Source organism: Grampus griseus, assembly GCF_964374135.1.
Source record: "Grampus griseus genome assembly, chromosome: X".
Lineage (NCBI taxonomy): Eukaryota > Metazoa > Chordata > Mammalia > Artiodactyla > Delphinidae > Grampus > Grampus griseus.
Window position 1 is genome coordinate 20775510 of NC_138999.1, and position 19759 is coordinate 20795268.

The 19759-nt window shown below is 43.6% G+C and overlaps 1 protein-coding gene across 2 annotated transcripts in view; it reads right to left on the reverse strand.

Annotated features, from left to right (window-relative positions):
* The window catches only part of PCYT1B (phosphate cytidylyltransferase 1B, choline), a gene marked incomplete at both ends in the record, with an annotated part of 160957 nt that overhangs the window by 42621 nt on the left and 98577 nt on the right, over nt 1–19759 (reverse strand). For both annotated transcript variants that reach the window (XM_082681041.1, XM_082681040.1), the window contains 2 exons: nt 5398–5476; nt 8897–9048. In XM_082681041.1, the coding sequence (XP_082537167.1) occupies nt 5398–5476; nt 8897–9048 (231 nt within the window). The remainder of the gene's footprint in view (nt 1–5397; nt 5477–8896; nt 9049–19759) is intronic.

The window sequence follows — 19759 nt, forward strand, 5'->3', positions numbered from 1 at the left end:
CCCCCAGCTGGCCCCAAAAGGATGTGAACCAACAAAAAAACTCCATTAGGGAGACTGAGTACGTTCTACATAGCAGAATACATTTCTGATATATCATCCAATGTCATTTTCATTTCTGGGGATGATGTCTGTCCTGAAGCCCTCTTCTCACTGATGCTGAGACCTCCATCACCTCAGGGGAGAGCAGATGCAGCTGCAGATACAGGAGACTGTGTTCAGCTTTTGACTTCTCAAACAAGCTCTTCTGAAGGCTCATTTCCAAAAGAATAGTTATGAAAGGTAAGGCTTTCACTTGAAAGAGCCAGGCTTTGAGGACTGCAGAAAGGGTTTTCTAAATGCCAGGAGTGTCCCTTTGATGATCAAGAACCAGAGGTTCAGTGGACTCAGGGTATAGAATGTTGAACTGTCAGCCCTGGAGTGGGGAAAGATGAAATTAACACAGGGGCAGTTTCCTGCCCTCGGGGAAGAAGACAGCCCCTCCTGAGGTTGAGGGAAAAGCCCAGAGAGGGATCAGAAGCAAGAGAATATAAGCAAGTCCTCTGTCTTGCCCTGACTCAGGTTCAAACCCCCGGGGGCAGAGGCAAGTAAGAAACCCCCTTAGGAAGCCCAGAGCAGAGGGGCTGGTACAGTTTACCTCGAGGAACTTTGGGAGGAAATGGTCCCACAGAGGCCCCGTGCCAACATGGCGAGCAGGTCAGACAGGGCCTAATGTGGCTCCCTCCCACCGCCCTCCAGTAATCGTGGGGGACATATTTGACGTTCCTGGGGACCCTCTCAAGGAACACTGATGGTAGCTGGGACTTGAGATCAGCATGACTGCTGGGTGGCACACCTGTAATGTGGGGAGGGGGGTAGTGAGGCAGAGGCTGTGGCCGAGACAGGCCAAAGAGGGCCGTGGCTGGGGAACAGATGGACGCGGCGGCCATGGGGATCTGGTAGCCAGGGATGATGGCTGAGCAGGTCTTGATACCCCACAACAACAGGTCAGCAGAGCCAGATCCGTACCCCATCCAAGCCAGTACTCAGATCATGCCAGGAGAAGAAGGCCACAGGTTGAGTCCACGTGGTCTAAGTGCAAACCTTAAAGAGTCTGAATTACTTCAAGTGTCAAGAGTGGGTTGTTTTTTTTCCTGTCATCTGTGGAAATGGGAGCTCCTAAGTTTGGTTACAGAAATTCCTCTTGCCCCCTACCCAGTTGTCCTTCCCCCGCAAGAGAGCTGTTCCTGGCACCCCCCCGCCTCCGAGTGGCATCTGGCCCTGTGACGCACGGAATGAAGCCTAAACCACTCGTCCTGCCAGTTCTTCTCTCCGCTGCCACCTCCACGCACCCTTTACCACATGAACATTGTCGATTTTCTCCAAACACGCTGCACTTCCTCATATACCCCCACCTTTGGACACACCTCCCCTGCCTGCTATATATAGCAGGCTTCTAATATTTTGGTGTAATTATTTATATCTGGCTCTGCTCTCTGTCAAGGGTGAGGGCCGTCTTATTCATCTTTGTATCCCGTTTTCCCACCAACAATAGCAGGCTTGTGGATGCACTCAGCGGTTCGTGTGTTAACCAACGAGAGTCAAAACCATCCAAAGACGGAAGGGGCTGCCTTGGGAGAGAGGAAGCTCCCCCTCATGGGAGCCGTGCAAGCACCGGTTCTACCTGGATCTGGCAGTGATGCCAAAGAGGAGGTAGACGACTGGGTGAGTGACCCTTAGGAGCCCGTTCTACCTTCAGAGTCTGAAGGTCCCTGAATACCAGGAAAAGGCTGTAGCGGCAGCAGGCTGAGGGTGAAGGATGGTGGGACCAATGGGTGGAGTTCCAGTGGCCTCCAGGAAGGGGAAAGATAGCTCCGATGCAAGTGCCAGCAATGGGGGCAGCTCAAATATAAAGTGGCGTGTATTCGACTTCTTGAAATCCCTGAGTAAAGCATATGGTAACTCACTAAACTACAGTGTCTGTACCGTGCCAGATGATGGCTTAACGAATGCAGGAAAGTATGCAGGAATGCACCTACAGTACCTATAGATGTCATGTATGGTAGAAAATAAAATAGCAGAAAATAAATTAAGCCATTAAAAATCTACTTCTGCACCTACCTTTAGCTAAAATACCAATTCCAGCCCATCCCTTCCTCAAACTCTTCCTCGCTCCAAGATTCTCAGGCAGCAACAGGCTTATGGGAAGTTTATGGAAGGTGGTCTGATGAAGGAAGAGGGATGGAGAAGCTAAGGAATTCACGTTACCGTACTGCCTCCTCAACCTTGGACAGCTCCACTTATAGAGTCAGAAAAACCATATCTGATCCTGTAAGAGGGTAGAAGTAATTACCTTTGCCCCAGCTGTCTTTTTAAGTAATCCAAATGGATATTATCTGGGGAGGCTGGGTATTTTAAAATCCCAGCAATGACTATTCTGATTCCTGGTGATTATTTGAAACCCTGTGACATTGACGGAAAACCTCAGCTCAGGAAAATGATGAGTATTGGGCAGAGCCGAGACTATTTTTCCATTATACATTTGCCCCAAAGAGCACCTATAATTTGTGAGTTTTTGCCTGTTATAAAGTAGAGCAAAAAAGATGCAAATTCATAGATATAATTTCGAAGATCTTTCAGATCACAGTCTTTTTTTTTTTTTTTGCGGCACGCGGGCCTCTCACTGCTGCGGCCTCTCCCGTTGCGGAGCACAGGCTCCAGACGCACAGGCTCAGCGGCCATGGCTCACGGGCCCAGCCGCTCCGCGGCACGTGGGATCTTCCCGGACCGGGGCACGAACCCGCCCGCGTCCCCTGCATCGGCAGGCGGACTCTCAACCACTGCACCACCAGGGAAGCCCTCACAGTCATTTTTGAAATAAGTCACAGAGTGAGCCCTTCCATCTTTCACTGAGATTTTGTTGGGCTGTGAGGCTAAGATGGTTTGGAGTAATTCAGCACTTGTCATTAGCATCTCCTTCAATAAAGAGGTGTGCGAGGAACTCAGAGGCCAAGATACCAGTGAAAAGCCAACAAATTGGATGAAAGGTCCATATCCTTCAGGCCAAAATATCACCCTTACATCTAAATAATATGAACCATTCCACAAGACAGAAGTGTGTGCCCGAATGATCTGGGCAAGTGGCTCCATTCCCCGTGTGTTGGGAAGAGCCCCAGCACACAAAAGGCTTCCATCTTAAGCTGCCTCCCCATCATACTCAATAAAAGCACTCTCTTGTTCAGCCAGCACTTAAGGAGCACCACAGATGTACCAGGGACTGTGCTGGGGATGCAAAGATGGATGAGTTATGGCCGTGGCCTGTGGCACTTCACTCTAGCTAGGGACACACACCCACCCACCCACACACACACACACACAATCAGGAGAAGGGAGCTGACAAGGAGGTCCATGTGCGAAGAGTGTCTGCCTCTGAAGAGGGCGGGGGCTGTGCTGAATCATGCCCCAGGGAGAGGGTGCATGTCTGGGTTCGCTCCTCAGCTGGGCCCTGACCAAGATGCTCAGAGGAAGGGCATTCCAAGCCCAGAGAACAGCTGGAGGAAAGGCATAAAGCGGGGGTGTGTCTGGAAACCAGGACAGATTCCGTGTACCTGGAGTGTAGAGCGTGTGGATGGCAGAGCACAGAGCTGAGGCTGGTAAGACAGGGAGAGAAACCCAGTAACAAAACCCAGGAGCAGGGACTTCCCTGGTGGCCCAGTGGTTAAGACTCTGCACTGCCAATGCAGTGGGCACGGGTTCGATCCCTGGTTGGGGAACTAAGATCTCACATGCCCCATGGTGCGGCCAAAAGATATCAAGAAAAAAAAAAACAAAAAAAAAACCCAAAGGTCCCAGAAGTGTCCCAGAAATGGAAGCAAAGACAAGAGCGTCTAAGCAAAGAACATGGTCAGCAGTGTCGTTATGCCCAGAGCGGGGACTGAGCTAAGGCCGCTGGATTGGGTGGTCCAAAGGGCATCTGAGAACTGAGCAAAGATGGGACAGAAGTCAGAGTGCAGGTGACTGAGGAATGACAGCTGCCACTAAGAGGACCAAGCAAGGATGTCCGTGAAGGTAGAGGCAGGAGGGAGGGCAGAAGGAAAGATCTGGGTTTATTTGTTTTTGTAAACTTCCACGTAAGCTGGTAAGAAACTACTGGAGAGTGAGAAGCTTGGATCACAATGGGAGGAAGAATAAAAGAAAACATGCTCCAGGGAAGGGAGAAGGTAAGTTCAGATAAGAGGTTAGCCTGGGACAGAAAACATACCCCTCTTCCTCTGGATGCAGTAGAGGAAGCAAGGATGCAAGGACGCAAGGAGTTATGGGTAAATCAGGGCAGGAAGGGGAAAAAGAGGAGGTAAATGTTACCAAGGAGCAACCGAGCATCCCACTGAGGCTAAAACCACAGATCTTCTATGATGCCCAGGAGCGATTTCCCTGCAGTCAGAGCAGCGTAGGAGTACGAAGAGTACTTGATGAAGGAATTAATTCTGGGGAGCCCGCAATGGAAGGAAACCTCCCTCTTTCCAGTCCCCCAGTAAGTCCCTGGGGCCAACCAGACTCTCTGACCTGAAGAGAAATGCCTAGTGACAAATGGGACAACTTCCAAAGCTCAGGCACCATGTCTGCCTTCCATGACATCAGTTAACTGTTATCAGGAGGAAACAGGTGGCCGAGGAATGACAGTTGCCACTAATTTTTACTTGACTACCACAAATATTTATCCATTCTTTCTTTCTTTTTATTTTTATTTTTGGCCTCTGCATGTGGTACCTGAGGATATTATTATCATGTGACAGGATGACCTATGGCAGGACTGGACTTGGGAGATGAGGAGTCCAGATCATTAATTAGCCAGTTATCTGTATTCTTCTGGAAGGAACTTTCTTGGGAACATAGAGTAATTTCATTGTTAATGAGGAAAATGATTGCCCTTTAAACAACAGTGTCCGGGGAGGGGGATAAACTAGGAGTTTGGGATTAGCAGATACACACTACTATATATAAAACAGATAAACAACAAGGTCCTACTGTATAGCACAGGAAACAATACTTAGTGTGTGTGTATATAACTGAATCACTTTGCTGTACACCAGAAACTAACACAACACTGTAAATCAATTATACTCCAATAAAAAAAATAAACAGGGTCCTGTGATTTTAGGTCCTGTGATGAACTCTAAAATCGAGCCTCAAACCGGAAGTTGAGTACTTTGGTGCTCAGGTTAATTTCTATATAAATACCTAACTGGTGTCTGTGCCACAGCTGAGACTTAGCACATGTCAACAGAGGCTTGCAGAGGCTACTTGGGAGACATGTGAAACGCCAGTGCCTTGTACGTATATGCTGCAGGCCCAGGGCAGACGTTCCTTATTAACCCTGATCACTATGCCGCAGGGGACAGGTGAGCACAGGACGACCCTCACCTGCTTCCTTTATATGCTTGTAAACATCATCAGAGCCAGCAGAGGAGTACGGAATGTCATCGTGGGCCACAAAGTCAATCTGTTGGAGAGAGAGGAGAGTGACATCAACACCGGGATGGGGCTGCATGTCTGCAATTTGAAAATACATATTTTTTTAGAACAAAGTAGTTGTAATTAAGCAGTTGAAATGAGCAGTTTAGAAGGCAGACTTGAATCCTTGACTGAAAGGTATTTCCAACTGTCTCTGTTTACACGAGCTGATGGGAACTAGATTGGCTTCTCTCTTTTGCTGGTCCCTCTTTCTTCTCTCACCTCTGACAGTAGGTGTTTTTGGCCTTCTGTTCTTCTGCCTCTAAAATCTCTCCTTCAGACAATTCACTCATTCTTCAGACTTTTTTTTTTTTTTTGCGGTACGCGGGCCTCTCACTGTTGTGGCCTCTCCCGCTGCGGAGCACAGGCTCCGGACGCGCAGGCTCAGCGGCCATGGCTCACGGGCCCAGCCGCTCCGCGGTATGTGGGATCTTCCCGGACCGGGGCACGAACCCGTGTCCCCTGCATCGGCAGGCGGACTCTCAACCACTGCGCCACCAGGGAAGCCCCCATTCTTCAGATCTTAATCACCTCTGCTATGAGGAGCCCAAATCCTCATTTCCTGTCCCACTGATGGCAATAGGCCCACCCTCACATTTAAGTCATATTTTATTTATTTATTTTTTTGTCCGTGCCACGCGGCATGCAGGATCCTAGTTCCCCAACCAGGGATCGAAGCCATGCCCCCTGCAGTGCAAGCACAGAGTCCTAACCACTGGACCACCAGGGAAGTCCCCCACTTAAGTCAGATTTTATATTGTAGAAATGAATTCACGTCTCTCTTCGCATTTGATTCATACAACCACCTTGTGAGGCCGGTGGGGCAAGTATTACTATTTCAGTCGGGTCATACGGCTGCTGAAATGATAAAACTTGTCAAATTTGCCCAAAGTCACCCTTTTCTCTTTTGCCAGCCTTGCTGTCACTTTAAAAACCTGTCTGGAATTTTAATTCATCCTGAAAACTGGGGCCCCTTCCAAGGGCACCTCCATTTTCTAAGTTTATTTAGGCTCCAAACACCTTGGAATCAGCCTTTTTCCCTACTTCCTTCACTCTCCGTAGCACATAGGTCACAAGTTCCATTGTGTGTGTGTGTGTGTGTGTGTGTGTGTGTGTTTGTGTACATAAGTGCATACACCCATCACTTCCTCTCCATTGCTTATGCCAAATCCAGGGCCCCATCACCTGGATTATTAATACCAACTTGAACCTGACCTTCCTCACTGCAGGCTCTTTCCTCTCCAAGCCATCCCTCTGTCACATGGTGGGGGGACCTCCTTAAACAGAATTTTCTTCTTGTCATCCTTGTGCCTACTGATCTTCACTAGTCCCTTGTTCTCCTCCTCCATCAAGTAAAAACTTCTTGCCTAACTTTCAAAGCCCTTTAACAAGGCTTCACTCCACCTTGAGAGGTAGAGTAGCAGTTTAATTTTGCTGGGTATAGATTCCTGCCCCACCACTTACTAGCTATATAACTCATAATTTAGTGGTAAGGATTAAATCAGGATTTCTCAACCTTGCTACTGGTGACATTTTGAACTAGATAATTCTTTATTGGAGGGACTTCCCTGGTGGTGCAATGGTTAAGAATTCACCCGCCGGGGCTTCCCTGGTGGCACAGTGGTTGAGAGTCCACCTGACGATGCAGGGGACACGGGTTCGTGCCCCGGTCCGGGAAGATCCCACATGCCATGGAGCGGCTGGGCCCGTGAACCATGGCCGCTGAGCCTGCACGTCCGGAGCCTGTGCTCCGCAGCGGGAGAGGCCACGGCAGTGAGAGGCCCGCGTACCACACACACACAAAAAAAGAATCCACCTGCCAGTGCAGGGGACACGGGTTCGAGCCCTGGTCCGGGAAGATCCCACATGCCACAGAGCAACTAAGCCCGTGCGCCACAACTACTGCGCCTGCGCTCTAGAGCCCGCGAGCCACAACTACTGAGCCTGCACGCCACAACTACTGAAGCCCGCACGCCTAGAGCCCATGCTCCGCAACAAGAGAAGCCACCTCAACGAGAAACCCGCGCGCTGCAACAAAGAGTAGCCCCCATCGCTGCAACTAGAGAAAACCCGCGCACAGCAACGAAGGCCCAACGCAGCCAATAAATAAAGTACATAAATTTACATATAAAAAAACTCTTTGTTGGAGGGGGAGGGTCTGTCCTGTGCATTGTAGGATGCTTAGTAGCACCCCTGTCCTTTACCCACTAGATGCCAGTAGCACCCCTTTAGTTATGATGGCCCAAAATGTTTCCAGGCCCTGTTAAATGTCCCTTGGGGGCAAACTTGCCCCCACTTGAGAATCACTGGATTAAATAATATAATTATGTAAAAGTGCTGAAAATAATAACTGGTACACAGCAAGTACTCAATAAATGTTATTATCATCAATTCTATTCTTCGTACTCAAACTTAGTTGTTCCTCGTCTCCAGTGTATGACAACAACAACGTCTCAGGGTAGCCATGAGATTGAATGTGATTCATGTAAGAGCAAAGCACTTAGCGCAGGGCTGGGTACATGGCAGCCATCATCAGCATCCCCGTAATTCTGCACACAAGTTGAAGATACAATAGATGCTTAGTAAAAATGTGTTAGTGATTGCTGGAAGTAAATCCTATTGGAGTTTTTCCTTTTTCTTTTTATTCTTGCTGGGAAATTGTCTGCTCTGCTATTACCCATGCACATTTATCAGTGTTCTCTATTCTCTCCTGCATCGTGAATTTAAAAATAGAAAACTCTTAGAACAGCTTAATCTTATTTTTTTGTACTGCTTATAAAAGGAAAGAAGAGCTCCTAATGTGGGGCTGGTAGGGAGATACAAAGCACATAATTTGATGCAGATCAAAAGGATTTCTTGTGTTTTCAACTAATAAAAATCTTCTATCAGTAGGAGTCTCAGGGTCACAAAATCAGAGATATACAGTTCTCTCCTTAAAGCCTGACCCCTGTCCCTCTGGATAAGGTATGTGGTCATTTGTTCCACGAAAAATGATGCCTGTGGAACTCTAAGCATCAATAATAATGATGATGACATTTTTGGAGCTCTTGCTTTGAGCCAGCCAGTGTTCCAAGGGTCTTACTAGATGATCTCATTAGATCCTCAAAACAGCAGCCATGTTCTGGTTTAGGTAAGTGAGTGCAATATGTTGCTCAAGGTCCCACAGTTAAGAAGTTAAGCCACACATGGACCTGAGTGGTCTAGCTCCAGAGACCACACTGAGGAAGTGGGATGCTGTTGGTCCCCAGGCGTAGGCACAGGACAGGTGCTGCATCAAGTGACATCACATGACAGTGCCTGAAGTTACCTCTTGCCAAAATAAGAAGAGTCTTTGGACTTTCTGGGTATAAGCTGGAGAAACAGACGACTCCCTAATTCTGCTACTTAGAGAACGTGGAAGAATAAGTACCTTGTGTTTTTCCAGAAACTCTGGCGTGAGTGTCCACGGAGCATCTCTGATGACTTCATCCACATAGCGACAGTGTCTCAGGGCTTCGTATCTCTCTGCTTCATTCATCACGGTGAAACCTTTGAATTTGTGGGTGAGGTCATCACTGCAAACTGAAACAGGCAAATGCGTTAAATGCTGTTAGCTGGCCCAGGCCCTGCTCACAGCCATCCCAATACAGACATGGTTCCTTCAGCAAGACAAAGAACTCAGCCTTGCTAGGTGTGTGACATAATCAAACTCAGGGGGGTTTTTTTGTTTTTGTTTTTTTTTTTTTACGGGAACGAAGGATCAGGAAAGTGAAGCAAGCTGAAATCCCCTGGCAATTGAGAATTTCATTTTAGTGTTAATTACAACTGCATTCTCCACTGTGGCTTTTATTAAAATTATTCTCCACGCTACCTAATGTGACTTTTACATCTTCTTATTTCCCTATCTCACCATTCAGGGAACGTTACTATCCAGAAATAAAATGACCAAATGAACAGACAGAGAAGGCAGAACGAGGACCAAGAGACCTGAGTTACAGAACGTAAGAACAGTCAGTTCCAATTCCTTTAACACATCATTGTACTTAGTAAACCAAGTGTGATTCACGTGCACGCACGTGCGCGCGCACACACACACACACACACGTGCGCGCACACACACACGCACTTCTGTTCCCTGGAATGAGGTCCAGTCACTACACATTGGGCCACACGATCAAGAGGAGAAGGTCACGAAATAGAAGATCTGATCTAGCAGAGTTCATCCTTCCCACATGCCATCTTCTCTAGATCTCGAGTTCCTGAATCCTCAAATGGGGATGGAACTATCCTCCACTATCAGCCTTAGAAAGGATTTTTTGAGGATTTATGTAGAAGTGCTTTGAAATAAAGTGAGCAATAAATATTATTCATTATCATATCCAGAATATATTTTTGTTGGCAAAAGCAGCTTTTCTACATGTCAGGAAGAGATGTCATTGTGGCTACAGTCCCTGTTTACCAATATCCCCGTCAGGGTCTTACTGCAGTCAGTCAGACTACCCTGACCACTCCTGAAGATGAGGTTTTTTTTCCTTTAAGGTATTATGTACATACAGTAACCTTACAAATGTTAAGTGTACAGGATACGTTTTAAAAACAAAAATACAGGGCTTCCCTGGTGGCACAGTGGTTAAGAATCTGCCTGCCAATGCAGGGGACACGGGTTCGAGCCCTGGTCCAGGAAGATCCCACAGAGCAACTAAGCCCGTGTGCCACAACTACTGAGCCCGCACTCTAGAGCCTGCGAGCCACAACTACTGAGCCCACGCGCTGCATCTACTGAAGCCCACGCACCTAGAGCCCGTGCTCCGCAACGAGAAGCCACCGCGCTAAGAAGCCTGCGCACCACAATGAAGAGTAGCCCTCGCTCGCCACAACTAGAGAAAGCCCCGCACACAGCAACGAAGACCCAACACAGCCAAAAATAATAAATAAAATAAATTTATAAAAAAACAAAAACACAGTCATTTTGATGGAACCAAATCATGACCCACATCCAGAAACAAACCTGGCCAGAGAGTAAGTACAACCAACGGTTACACCCAGCATCCTCGGAAACCCTCCGACTGCAGCCCTCACACCCTCTGCAACCAAACCGTCAGCAAAACTGCTGGCTCCTTCACAGCGCACCGGAAGCCACATTCCTCTCGCCACCTTCACTGCTCCCTTCCCAGCCCATTCACCGTCTCTACCCTGGATTACTACAGTGGCCCCCTAACTGGTCACTGGATTCCAGCCTCCCCACAACCCCCAGCAGCCTGTTCTCATTGGCCAGAATGATCCCATTAAAACCTGTCAGATGACATCATCCCCAGGATCCGAACCCTTCCCATCTCCCTCAGAGTAAAAGCCAAACTCCTCCAGAAGCCTACAGGCCCCTACAAGATCCACATCTCCCTCAGCCCATTCCTTGCCTCTCTGACTGCATCTCCTATTGTGTCCCAGCCCCCGGCCTCCTTATTTCCTGAAACCACCAGGAATACTCCTACTGAGATCAGGGCTTTGCACTTCCTGTTCCGCAAACCTGGACCAGTTGTGCTCCAAATATCCATCGTGCTCACTCCCTCTCCTCCCTCAAGGCTTCCCCAACCACCCTATTCTAAATTGGGATCCGCCCCCACCACTGGCAGGCCCCACCCCTCCTAACTTCTTGCTATGGCGCTCATCATCATATAACTGTCTTATTCGTTTGTTGTTGGTGTTTCTCTATTAAAATATAGCTCCCTGAGGACAGGGACTTTTGTCTGTTTTATTTTCTGATGGCCCATAGTAGGCTCTTAACAACTACTTGTTGAATGAATTAACAATGCTTGATACACACAGATGCTCAATAAAGGTTTACTAGGATTTAAGATAAAAGGTCTATATTTACCTGCAGGTACATTTCAACATACATGCAAATAAAAGACTACTGTGTCTCTCGATACACGTGTATGTCTATATATCTCCTATACATACTTCCTGTGATGATGTATAGACATGTGTAGAATGCAATACAACACAGAAAACATTGTAGTGTCTTACATTACCAAAACGCCATCAACCACACGGCAGGCTCAAAAACCTTGGTAAGTATTAGGATCACCTAAGGAGCTTGTTAAAGATGCCCAGGCTCCACTCAAGGTTTTGATTCAATGGGTGCTATGGTCTAAATGTGTCCCCCCAAAATGCATATGTTGAAATCTTAACTCCCAAAGATGATGACATTAGGAGGTGGGCCTTTGGGAGATACTTAGGTCATAAGGGTGGAACCCTCATAAATGGGATTAGTGCCTTAAAAAGGAGGCCCCAGAGAGCTCCCTAGCCCCTCTCACCATGTAAGAAAACAGTGAAAAGGTGCCAGCTATGAATCAGTAAGCTGGCCCTCACCAGAAGACCATGTTAGCACTTTGATCTTAGACTTCTCAGCCTCCAGAATGATGAGAAATAGACTTCTGTTGCTTTGAGCTACCCAGTCTGTGGTATCTTGTTCTAGCAGCCCGAACAGACTAAGACAGTAGGTCTGGAGCGGGGTCCAGGCAGCTCTATTTTTGACAAGCTTCAGGGATGATTCTGAGGCATACAACATTTGAAAGCCCTTAAAGCATATTATGAACATCTTGAGTAAAGAGCCCAGCCTGTGTTTGAATCACCCATCATGCCCAGCTTGGTGGGTGGGTGGTGGTTAGTAGGGCCATAATGACTATGTTATGTATTGATTCACTGAATGCATTGGTTTTGACTCCATAAATAAGAATTATTTATGGGCCAACCTATACAATTAAAAAATTGATCTATGGCTTTTGAAATGTTCTTAAAAGCCTTTACGTTTTTAAAAGACTAAAGGATTTTATTAAAATAGTACCTCAAGAATTGTATTAAGCAAAAAATGGATTTCAGATCCATCAATTTTCTATTTTAAACAACAGAAAACTAGGCCGAACCGTATCCTCCCCCCACTTTTGAACCTGCACCTGAGCAATTTGGTGTAACTTCGAGATGACAGAGGTAATGGCCTCTTGACAGAGCAGAAAGAAAACAACCAACCTGTTTATGCCGACATGGGGTCCTATCTTCATCTCCCAGGAGTGACCTCAAGAAGCAGCTGAACATGCTGACCAGTTATTGTCTAAAGAGTAATTGCGCCCAAAGCAGCACTGTTGTTCCCCAGTCTTGGCAAATGCACCCTGACGACCAGATGGACAACTCTGAGCAATGGTGTTCCGTGGATGAATTCACTGAGCTGTCTGGGAGCTCCCGCTGTAGCTAACCTATGCTGGCAGCTCACTGTGCTCAAGATGAATTATTACTAATACCCCGTGGGAGAGAAAATATAACATAGGGGATGAATTTTGAGCCCAGCAGACTTGGGTTCGAATCCCAGCTCTGCTACTTATTACCAGGAACGTTACTCAAACTCTTTAAGCCTCAGTTGTCTGTCTTTAGCACATGGCGAAGTTTGGAGAATTAAACTTGATCATCTGTGTGAGCAGAGAGTCATGCTCAGAAACGTTTGCTACTTATTAATAGTACTCGTGACCTAAGACCATTTGTGGAGATATTTATTCATTTGTGTTTTGGGCTCTGTCTTTTCCCTGTCCCCACTTCATGCGCATGCCCGGCTTCTCGGTACAAACTCGCCCCCAGAAGCTGTGAAGTTCAAGCTGCTGGTAGACAACCTGTCTTTCTGGCTGCGGTTTTCCCAACTTGGGGGAATTCCGTAAGGAAGAAGACAGACAGAAGATTCCTCCACAGGAGGAAGAGGTCAAAGGTCGGGGGGAGGGTCCCACCAGCAGGGCCTCAGGAGGGGTGAGGACACTGGGGTTCACCTGGGCACAGACCGCCGGGGCCTCACCTTCCACAGAAACAGTGGATTTGCTCCTTCCTAGCAATTCTGTGGGCTCAGTTGACGAGGGCAGTGCAAAAACGGTGCTGGGCTGGAGACTGCAAGCCCCTCTCCTGTTTCTGTAAACATTTTAGAATCTTGTTTGACTCTGGGGAGGCGAAGGGACCCCAACAAGGACCGAGACTGAATCTCCCACCAGTCAGGCAAAATGGAGTCTTAGAGGAATATTTAATTTCAATTAAGACACAATAGAGCATAAGCCCACATTTACAGAGTACTATTCATGTCTACTATAGTGGGAATAGTATTTCTATGGCTGTTATCTTTTTATTCCCCTCCTGTGAGGCAGAAGTGAGTATGTGGTGACTCATACCCTTAAAAAAAAATTTCCAGGAAAAAATCTCTGATCTATTCAATAAATTTTAATTTCTTGTCTTGTTTTTAAATGACATGAGCTTTTAAAATAAAATGGAGAAAAAAAAAGGCATTACAACTGGATAGTTTCAATTCACTAAAATAATGCCCACAGAAGTTTGCATTAAAAATTTTCAAATTATTACTGACTACATGCTTAAAAATTTAAAATGCAGGTATTATAATCATAGTGCAAAAATCATGGTAGTTTGTGGTAGCCGTTACTGCCTAAGGTTGGGAAGTAGACTGTAGTACCTCCAGTTATCACAAGTTCTGGTCTTTGAATCCATTATTTCTGCCAAATACTAAGTATTTCAACTGTACCTGTCTGTGCACTTGCCCCGGCCAGAGTGATTTCATGAGCGAAGCCCTTGCTCCACCCAAGGAAATTCCTACAACAAACCTACCTGCAGATGTAAGGGGGCCCACAATTAATATAGCAGGTTCTTTCAACTCACTGTAACCATTTTATTTGCTAACTATATACATAATATTAAGAGCTAGCCTTTCAACCAACAACACAGAATACCTATTTTAAAGGACTCTCTAAATTTCCTCCCTATAGAATTTTCTGCCATTAAGCTTTTTTGTCAAACTCAAGAAAGATAGTCTAAGGTACTCTTCAAACTAGGGTACACATACCCTTGGGGATACGTAAAGGCTTTTCAAGAGGTATCCAAGCACTGGTAGTTTTAAAGGAAATGATTTCCAGATCCTCAGCTTCCAAGGGTACCCCTTCCTAAAATTAATGGGTCGGAGAAAGCCTCTGTGTCCAAAACCAACCTTACTCTACTTCACAAAAGAAAGCATCATGCAAACCTTACTACCTGCATTGCTAGGGGCAGGGAATTAAATCCTGAGGTCAAACCAAATGGAAACCTCGTTTAATGACTATTCAAAGAACTATGAACCTATAAAAGCTTCCTGTCTTTCTCCTTCTTGCATACGTTTCTGTTATAGGTGAAGTTGAAAGTTAGAAACTAAATATGGTAGAGTGAGGAATAATGCAAATTTTTACCGAAAACTTTGCCTCTACCTTCTCCCAACTATTATCAAAGGATGCAAGGATCTTGAGGGATAAGGCCCACGAATTCAAAGCAAAAGGAGCACTGGACAGAAATACTGAATGATAAAAATTGCTTTTTCATGTAGTTAAGGGTAAGCATTTTTCCAGCTCTTCTCAATGCTTATACTGAATCCTAAAAATGCCTTTTCCCTTGTAGTTAAGGCATAGCATTTTTTCCGTTACTCACTTCAAAATCACTTCAATAAGTCAAAGCTGTATAGGCTGGTACTGCTGCTTCTTAGAAATACAACTGGAATATTTTTCTGGAATTGTCAAATGTTTCAAAGTACATTGGAATAAACACATGGATAAAATATTTACAAGCTTTTTTTCTCAGGCTTCATATATATTATTTAAAAAGGAAGTTAAATATCTATTGTATCAACTCACATCATATTTATTCCATTTACAGATAATCTTTCTCCCATTTCATCTTCTAAGTGTTTATTATTTCCTACCTCCTCATAACAGAGAATAAAAGATCTATGCCAAATTACTTTTTGGTAGTATATGCCCTTTTCTATCCTCAAGTACATAGGAAAAGTATCTAATAAAGGGTTAGATATAACCTAACTTAAACTAACCTTTTAATAGATACCCAGGGTATCTAACAAAGATAAGTTATTTCTGATTTTTACATTGGATTTTATTTAATTATTCCTCAAAGCCAAACACCAGAGTTTGACACACACATATACCAATATTTAGACAAGGAATAACATGTCTTTAAAAATCATACTCCTTTTCTTATAAATATCATATAATTTTATGTATAAATTATATTGTATTACTATAAATTAAGGATATTGATTTATTTTTGTAACTTTTTATCTTCTTTGTAACTTGTTATATTAGACCTACATCATTTTAATCTTGACTGATTCTTTTTCTTTTTTTGACTGATTCTTTTATACAATGGATTCTATAATTCATTTCTCAATGGTTTTTATAAAGCTTCTTGAAATAATTAATACATTTGAACTGAAAAGACTTTGTCTTAGTTTCTAGGGTTTTCGTAGGTTTGACAATGAGGACTGGTTTTGCCAATTAAGTTAGATGGTATTTTCTGCAAATTTGCTAAAACTGCAGCCCCAAGGTGTGTGTATGTGTATGTGTGTGTGTGTGTGTGTGTGTTTTAAGTTTCTAAGCAAATGATAAATGCATTTTATCAAAAATTATTGGATTGGCAATGGTGTAATGAAATTACCAATATTTCTATTTCCTCAACCATTTCTGAGTATATCTGGTTGAATAGGTTGCTTTTAAGTAATAGTGTAAGTGTTATAATTAAGAGTCATTTGATAAGTCTTGGTAAAGCCTTTGTGTTATACTGCCTAGAAAGGGAAAAAGCAAATTATTCTAATAGCTTGGAAGCAAATCTTTTTCCAGGTCACATCATTTCTAATCCACTGCCTAACAACAAATTTGAAAGAGGATCTTAACAAATTATCACTTGATAGACCATTAAAATTATTTTGATGACAATGATAAATTATTTTTGTGATATTTGACAAATAGCTTATGAGTTCAAAGACTCAGTGGTATCTCTGTAACAAACTTCTTCCATTTCCATCTAAATATTTCTGTGAACAAAATATTTTAGCACTTACATCTGTAACAAAGAAAAAGAGGAATAAAAGCAATGTTAAACACTGTCTCATTCTAGCAGTAATATATTCATCCACAAAAATATCCATCTACAATTTCTTCTCAATCATTCAAAAGAAGCCAGAGGGTTAAAAAAAAACAAAACAAAAACAGGAATTCCCTGGCTGTCCACTGGTTAGGTGTCTGCGCTACCACTGCCGGGGGCACAGGTTCAATCCCTGGCTGGGGAAGTAGGATCCCACGTGCCACATGGCCAAAAAAAACCCAAAAAACAAAAATACACCTTACCTATAGAGGAGCGAGGATAAAAATTACATTGGACACCCTCACAGAAACAAGGCAAACAAGCAGTGAATGAAGTGGGGAAAAGCAACAAATAACATACAAGGGAACTCCCATAAGGTTATCAGCTGATTTCTCAGCAGAAACTCTGCAGGCCAGAAGGGAGCAGCACAATATATTTAAAGTGATGAAAGGGAAGAACTTACAACCGAGAATACTCTACCCAGCAAGGCTCTCATTCAGATTCGATGGAGAAATCAAAAGCTTTACAGACAAGCAAAACCTAAGAGAATTCAACATCACCAGACCAGCTTTGCAACAAATGCTAAAGGAATTTCTCTAAGAAAAGGCCACAACTAGGAACAAGAAAATTACAAATGGAAAAGCTCACTGGTAAAGGCAAACATACAGTAAAGGTAGGAAATCATTTATGAACAAATATAATATCAAAACCAGCAATCGTGAGAAGAGGAGAGCACAAATGCAGGATATTGGAAATGTATTTGACATTAAAAGACCAGCAACTTAAAACGATCTTGTTGGGCTTCCCTGGTGGTGCAGTGGTTAAGAATCTGCCTGCCAATCCAGGGGACACGGGTTCAAGCCCTGGTCCGGGAAGATCCCACATGCCATGGAGCAACTAAGCCCGTGCACCACAACTACTGAGCCTGCACTCTAGAGCCCGCGTGCCACAGCTACTGAAGCCTGCACACCTAGAACCCATGCTCTGCAACAAGAGAAGCCACCACAATGAGAAGCCTGCGCACCGCAACGAAGAGTAGCCCCTGCTCGCCATAACTAGAGAAAGCCTGTGCACAGCAACAAAGACCCAATGCAGCCAAAAATAAATAAATAAATTTTTAAACAACAACAACAATCTTGTTTATGTAGAGACTGCTACTATATCAAAACCTCATGGTAACTGCAAACTGAAAATCTACAATAGATACACACACACAAAGAAGAAAAAGGAATCCAAACACAACACTAAAGTTAGTCATCAAATCACAAGAGGAGGGAACAAAACAGGAAGGGAAGAAAAAAGACCTACAAAAACAAATCCAAAACAGTTAACAAAATGGTAATAAGAACATACATAATAATAATTATCTTAAACATAAACAGATTAAATGCTCTAACCAAAAGACATAGATGGCTAAATGGATACAAAAAACAAAACCTATATATATGCTGTATACAAGAGATCCACTTCAGATCTAGGGACACATACAGACTGAAACTGAGAGGATGCAAAAAGGTATTCCATGCAAATGGAAATCAGAAGAAAGCTGGAGTAGCAATACTCATCTCAGACAAAATAGACTTTAAAGACTGTACCAAGAGACAAAGAAAGACACTACATAATCATCAAGGGATCAATCCAAGAAGAAGACTTAACAATCGTAAATATATATGCACCCAACATAGGAGCACCTCAATATATAAGGCAAATACTAACAGCCATAAAAGAAGAAATCGACAGTAACACAATAATAGTGGGGGACGTTAACACTCCACCTTTATCAATGGACAGATCATCCAGGGAGAAAATCAATAAGGAAACGCAGGACTTAAATGACACATCAGACCAGACAGACTTCATTGCTATTTATAGAGCATTCTATCCAAAAGCAACAGAATACACATTCTTCTCAAGTGCACATGGAACATTCTCCAGGATTGATCACATGTTGGGCCACAAGGCAAACCTTGGCAAAATTAAGAATATTGAAATCATATCAAGCATCTTTTCTGACCACAATGCAATGAGATTAGAAATCAACTACAAGAAAAAAAACTGTAAAAAATACAAACACATGGAGGCTAAAAAATACACTACTAAATAACCAAGAGAACACTGAAGAAATCAAAGAGGAAATCAAAAACCACCTAGAAACAAATGACAATGAAAACACGACGATCCAAAACCTATGGGATGCAGCAAAAGCAGTTCTAAGAGGGAAGTTTATAGCAATACAATCTTACCTCAGGAAAGAAGAAAAATCACAAATAAACAACCTAACCTTACACCTAAAGCAACTAGAGAAAGAACAAACAAAACCCAAAGTTAGCAGAAACAATGAAACCATAAATATCAGAGCATAAATAAATGAAATAGAAATGAAGAAAACAATAGAAAAGATTGATGAAACTAAAAGATGGCTCTTTGAAAAGATAAACAAAATTTATAAACCTTTAGCCAGACTCATCAAGAAAAAAGGAGAGGGCTCAAATCAATAAAATTAGAAGTGAAAAAGGAGAAGTTACAATGGACACCAAAGAAATACAAAGGATCACAAGAGACTACTACAAGCTACTATACATTAATAAAATGGACAACCTGGAAGAAATGGACAAATTCTTAGAAAGGTACAATCTCCCAAGACTGAACCAGGAAGAAACAGAAAATATAAACAGAGCAATCACAAGTACTAAATTTAAACTGTGATTAAAAAACTCCCAACAAACAAAAGTCCAGGACCACATGACTTCACAGGTGAATTCTATCAAACATTTAGAGGCACGTTAACACCTATCCTTCTAAAACTATTCCAAAAAATAGCAGAGGAAGGAATACTCCCAAACTCATTCTATGAGGCCACCATCAGCCTGATACCAAAACCAGACAAAGATACCACAAAAAAAATTATAGGCCAATATCACTGATGAACACAGATGCAAAAATCCTCAACAAAATACTAGCAATCCAAATCCAACAATACATTAAAATGATCATACACCATGATCACGTGGGATTTATCCCAGGGATGCAAGGATTTTTCAATATCTGCAAATCAATCAATGTGATACACCACATCAACAAATTGAAGAATAAAAACCATATAATCATCTCAATAGATGCAGAAAGAGCTTTTGACTAAATTCAACACCAATTTATGATAAAAAACTCTCCAGAAAGTGGGCATACAGGGAACATACCTCAACATAATTAAGGCCATATATGACAAACCTACAACTAACATCATACTCAACAGTGAAAAACTGAAAGCATTTCCTTTAAGATCAGGAACAACACAAGGATGTACACTCTCACCAGTTTTATTCAACACAGTTTTGAAAGTCCTAGCCACGGCAAT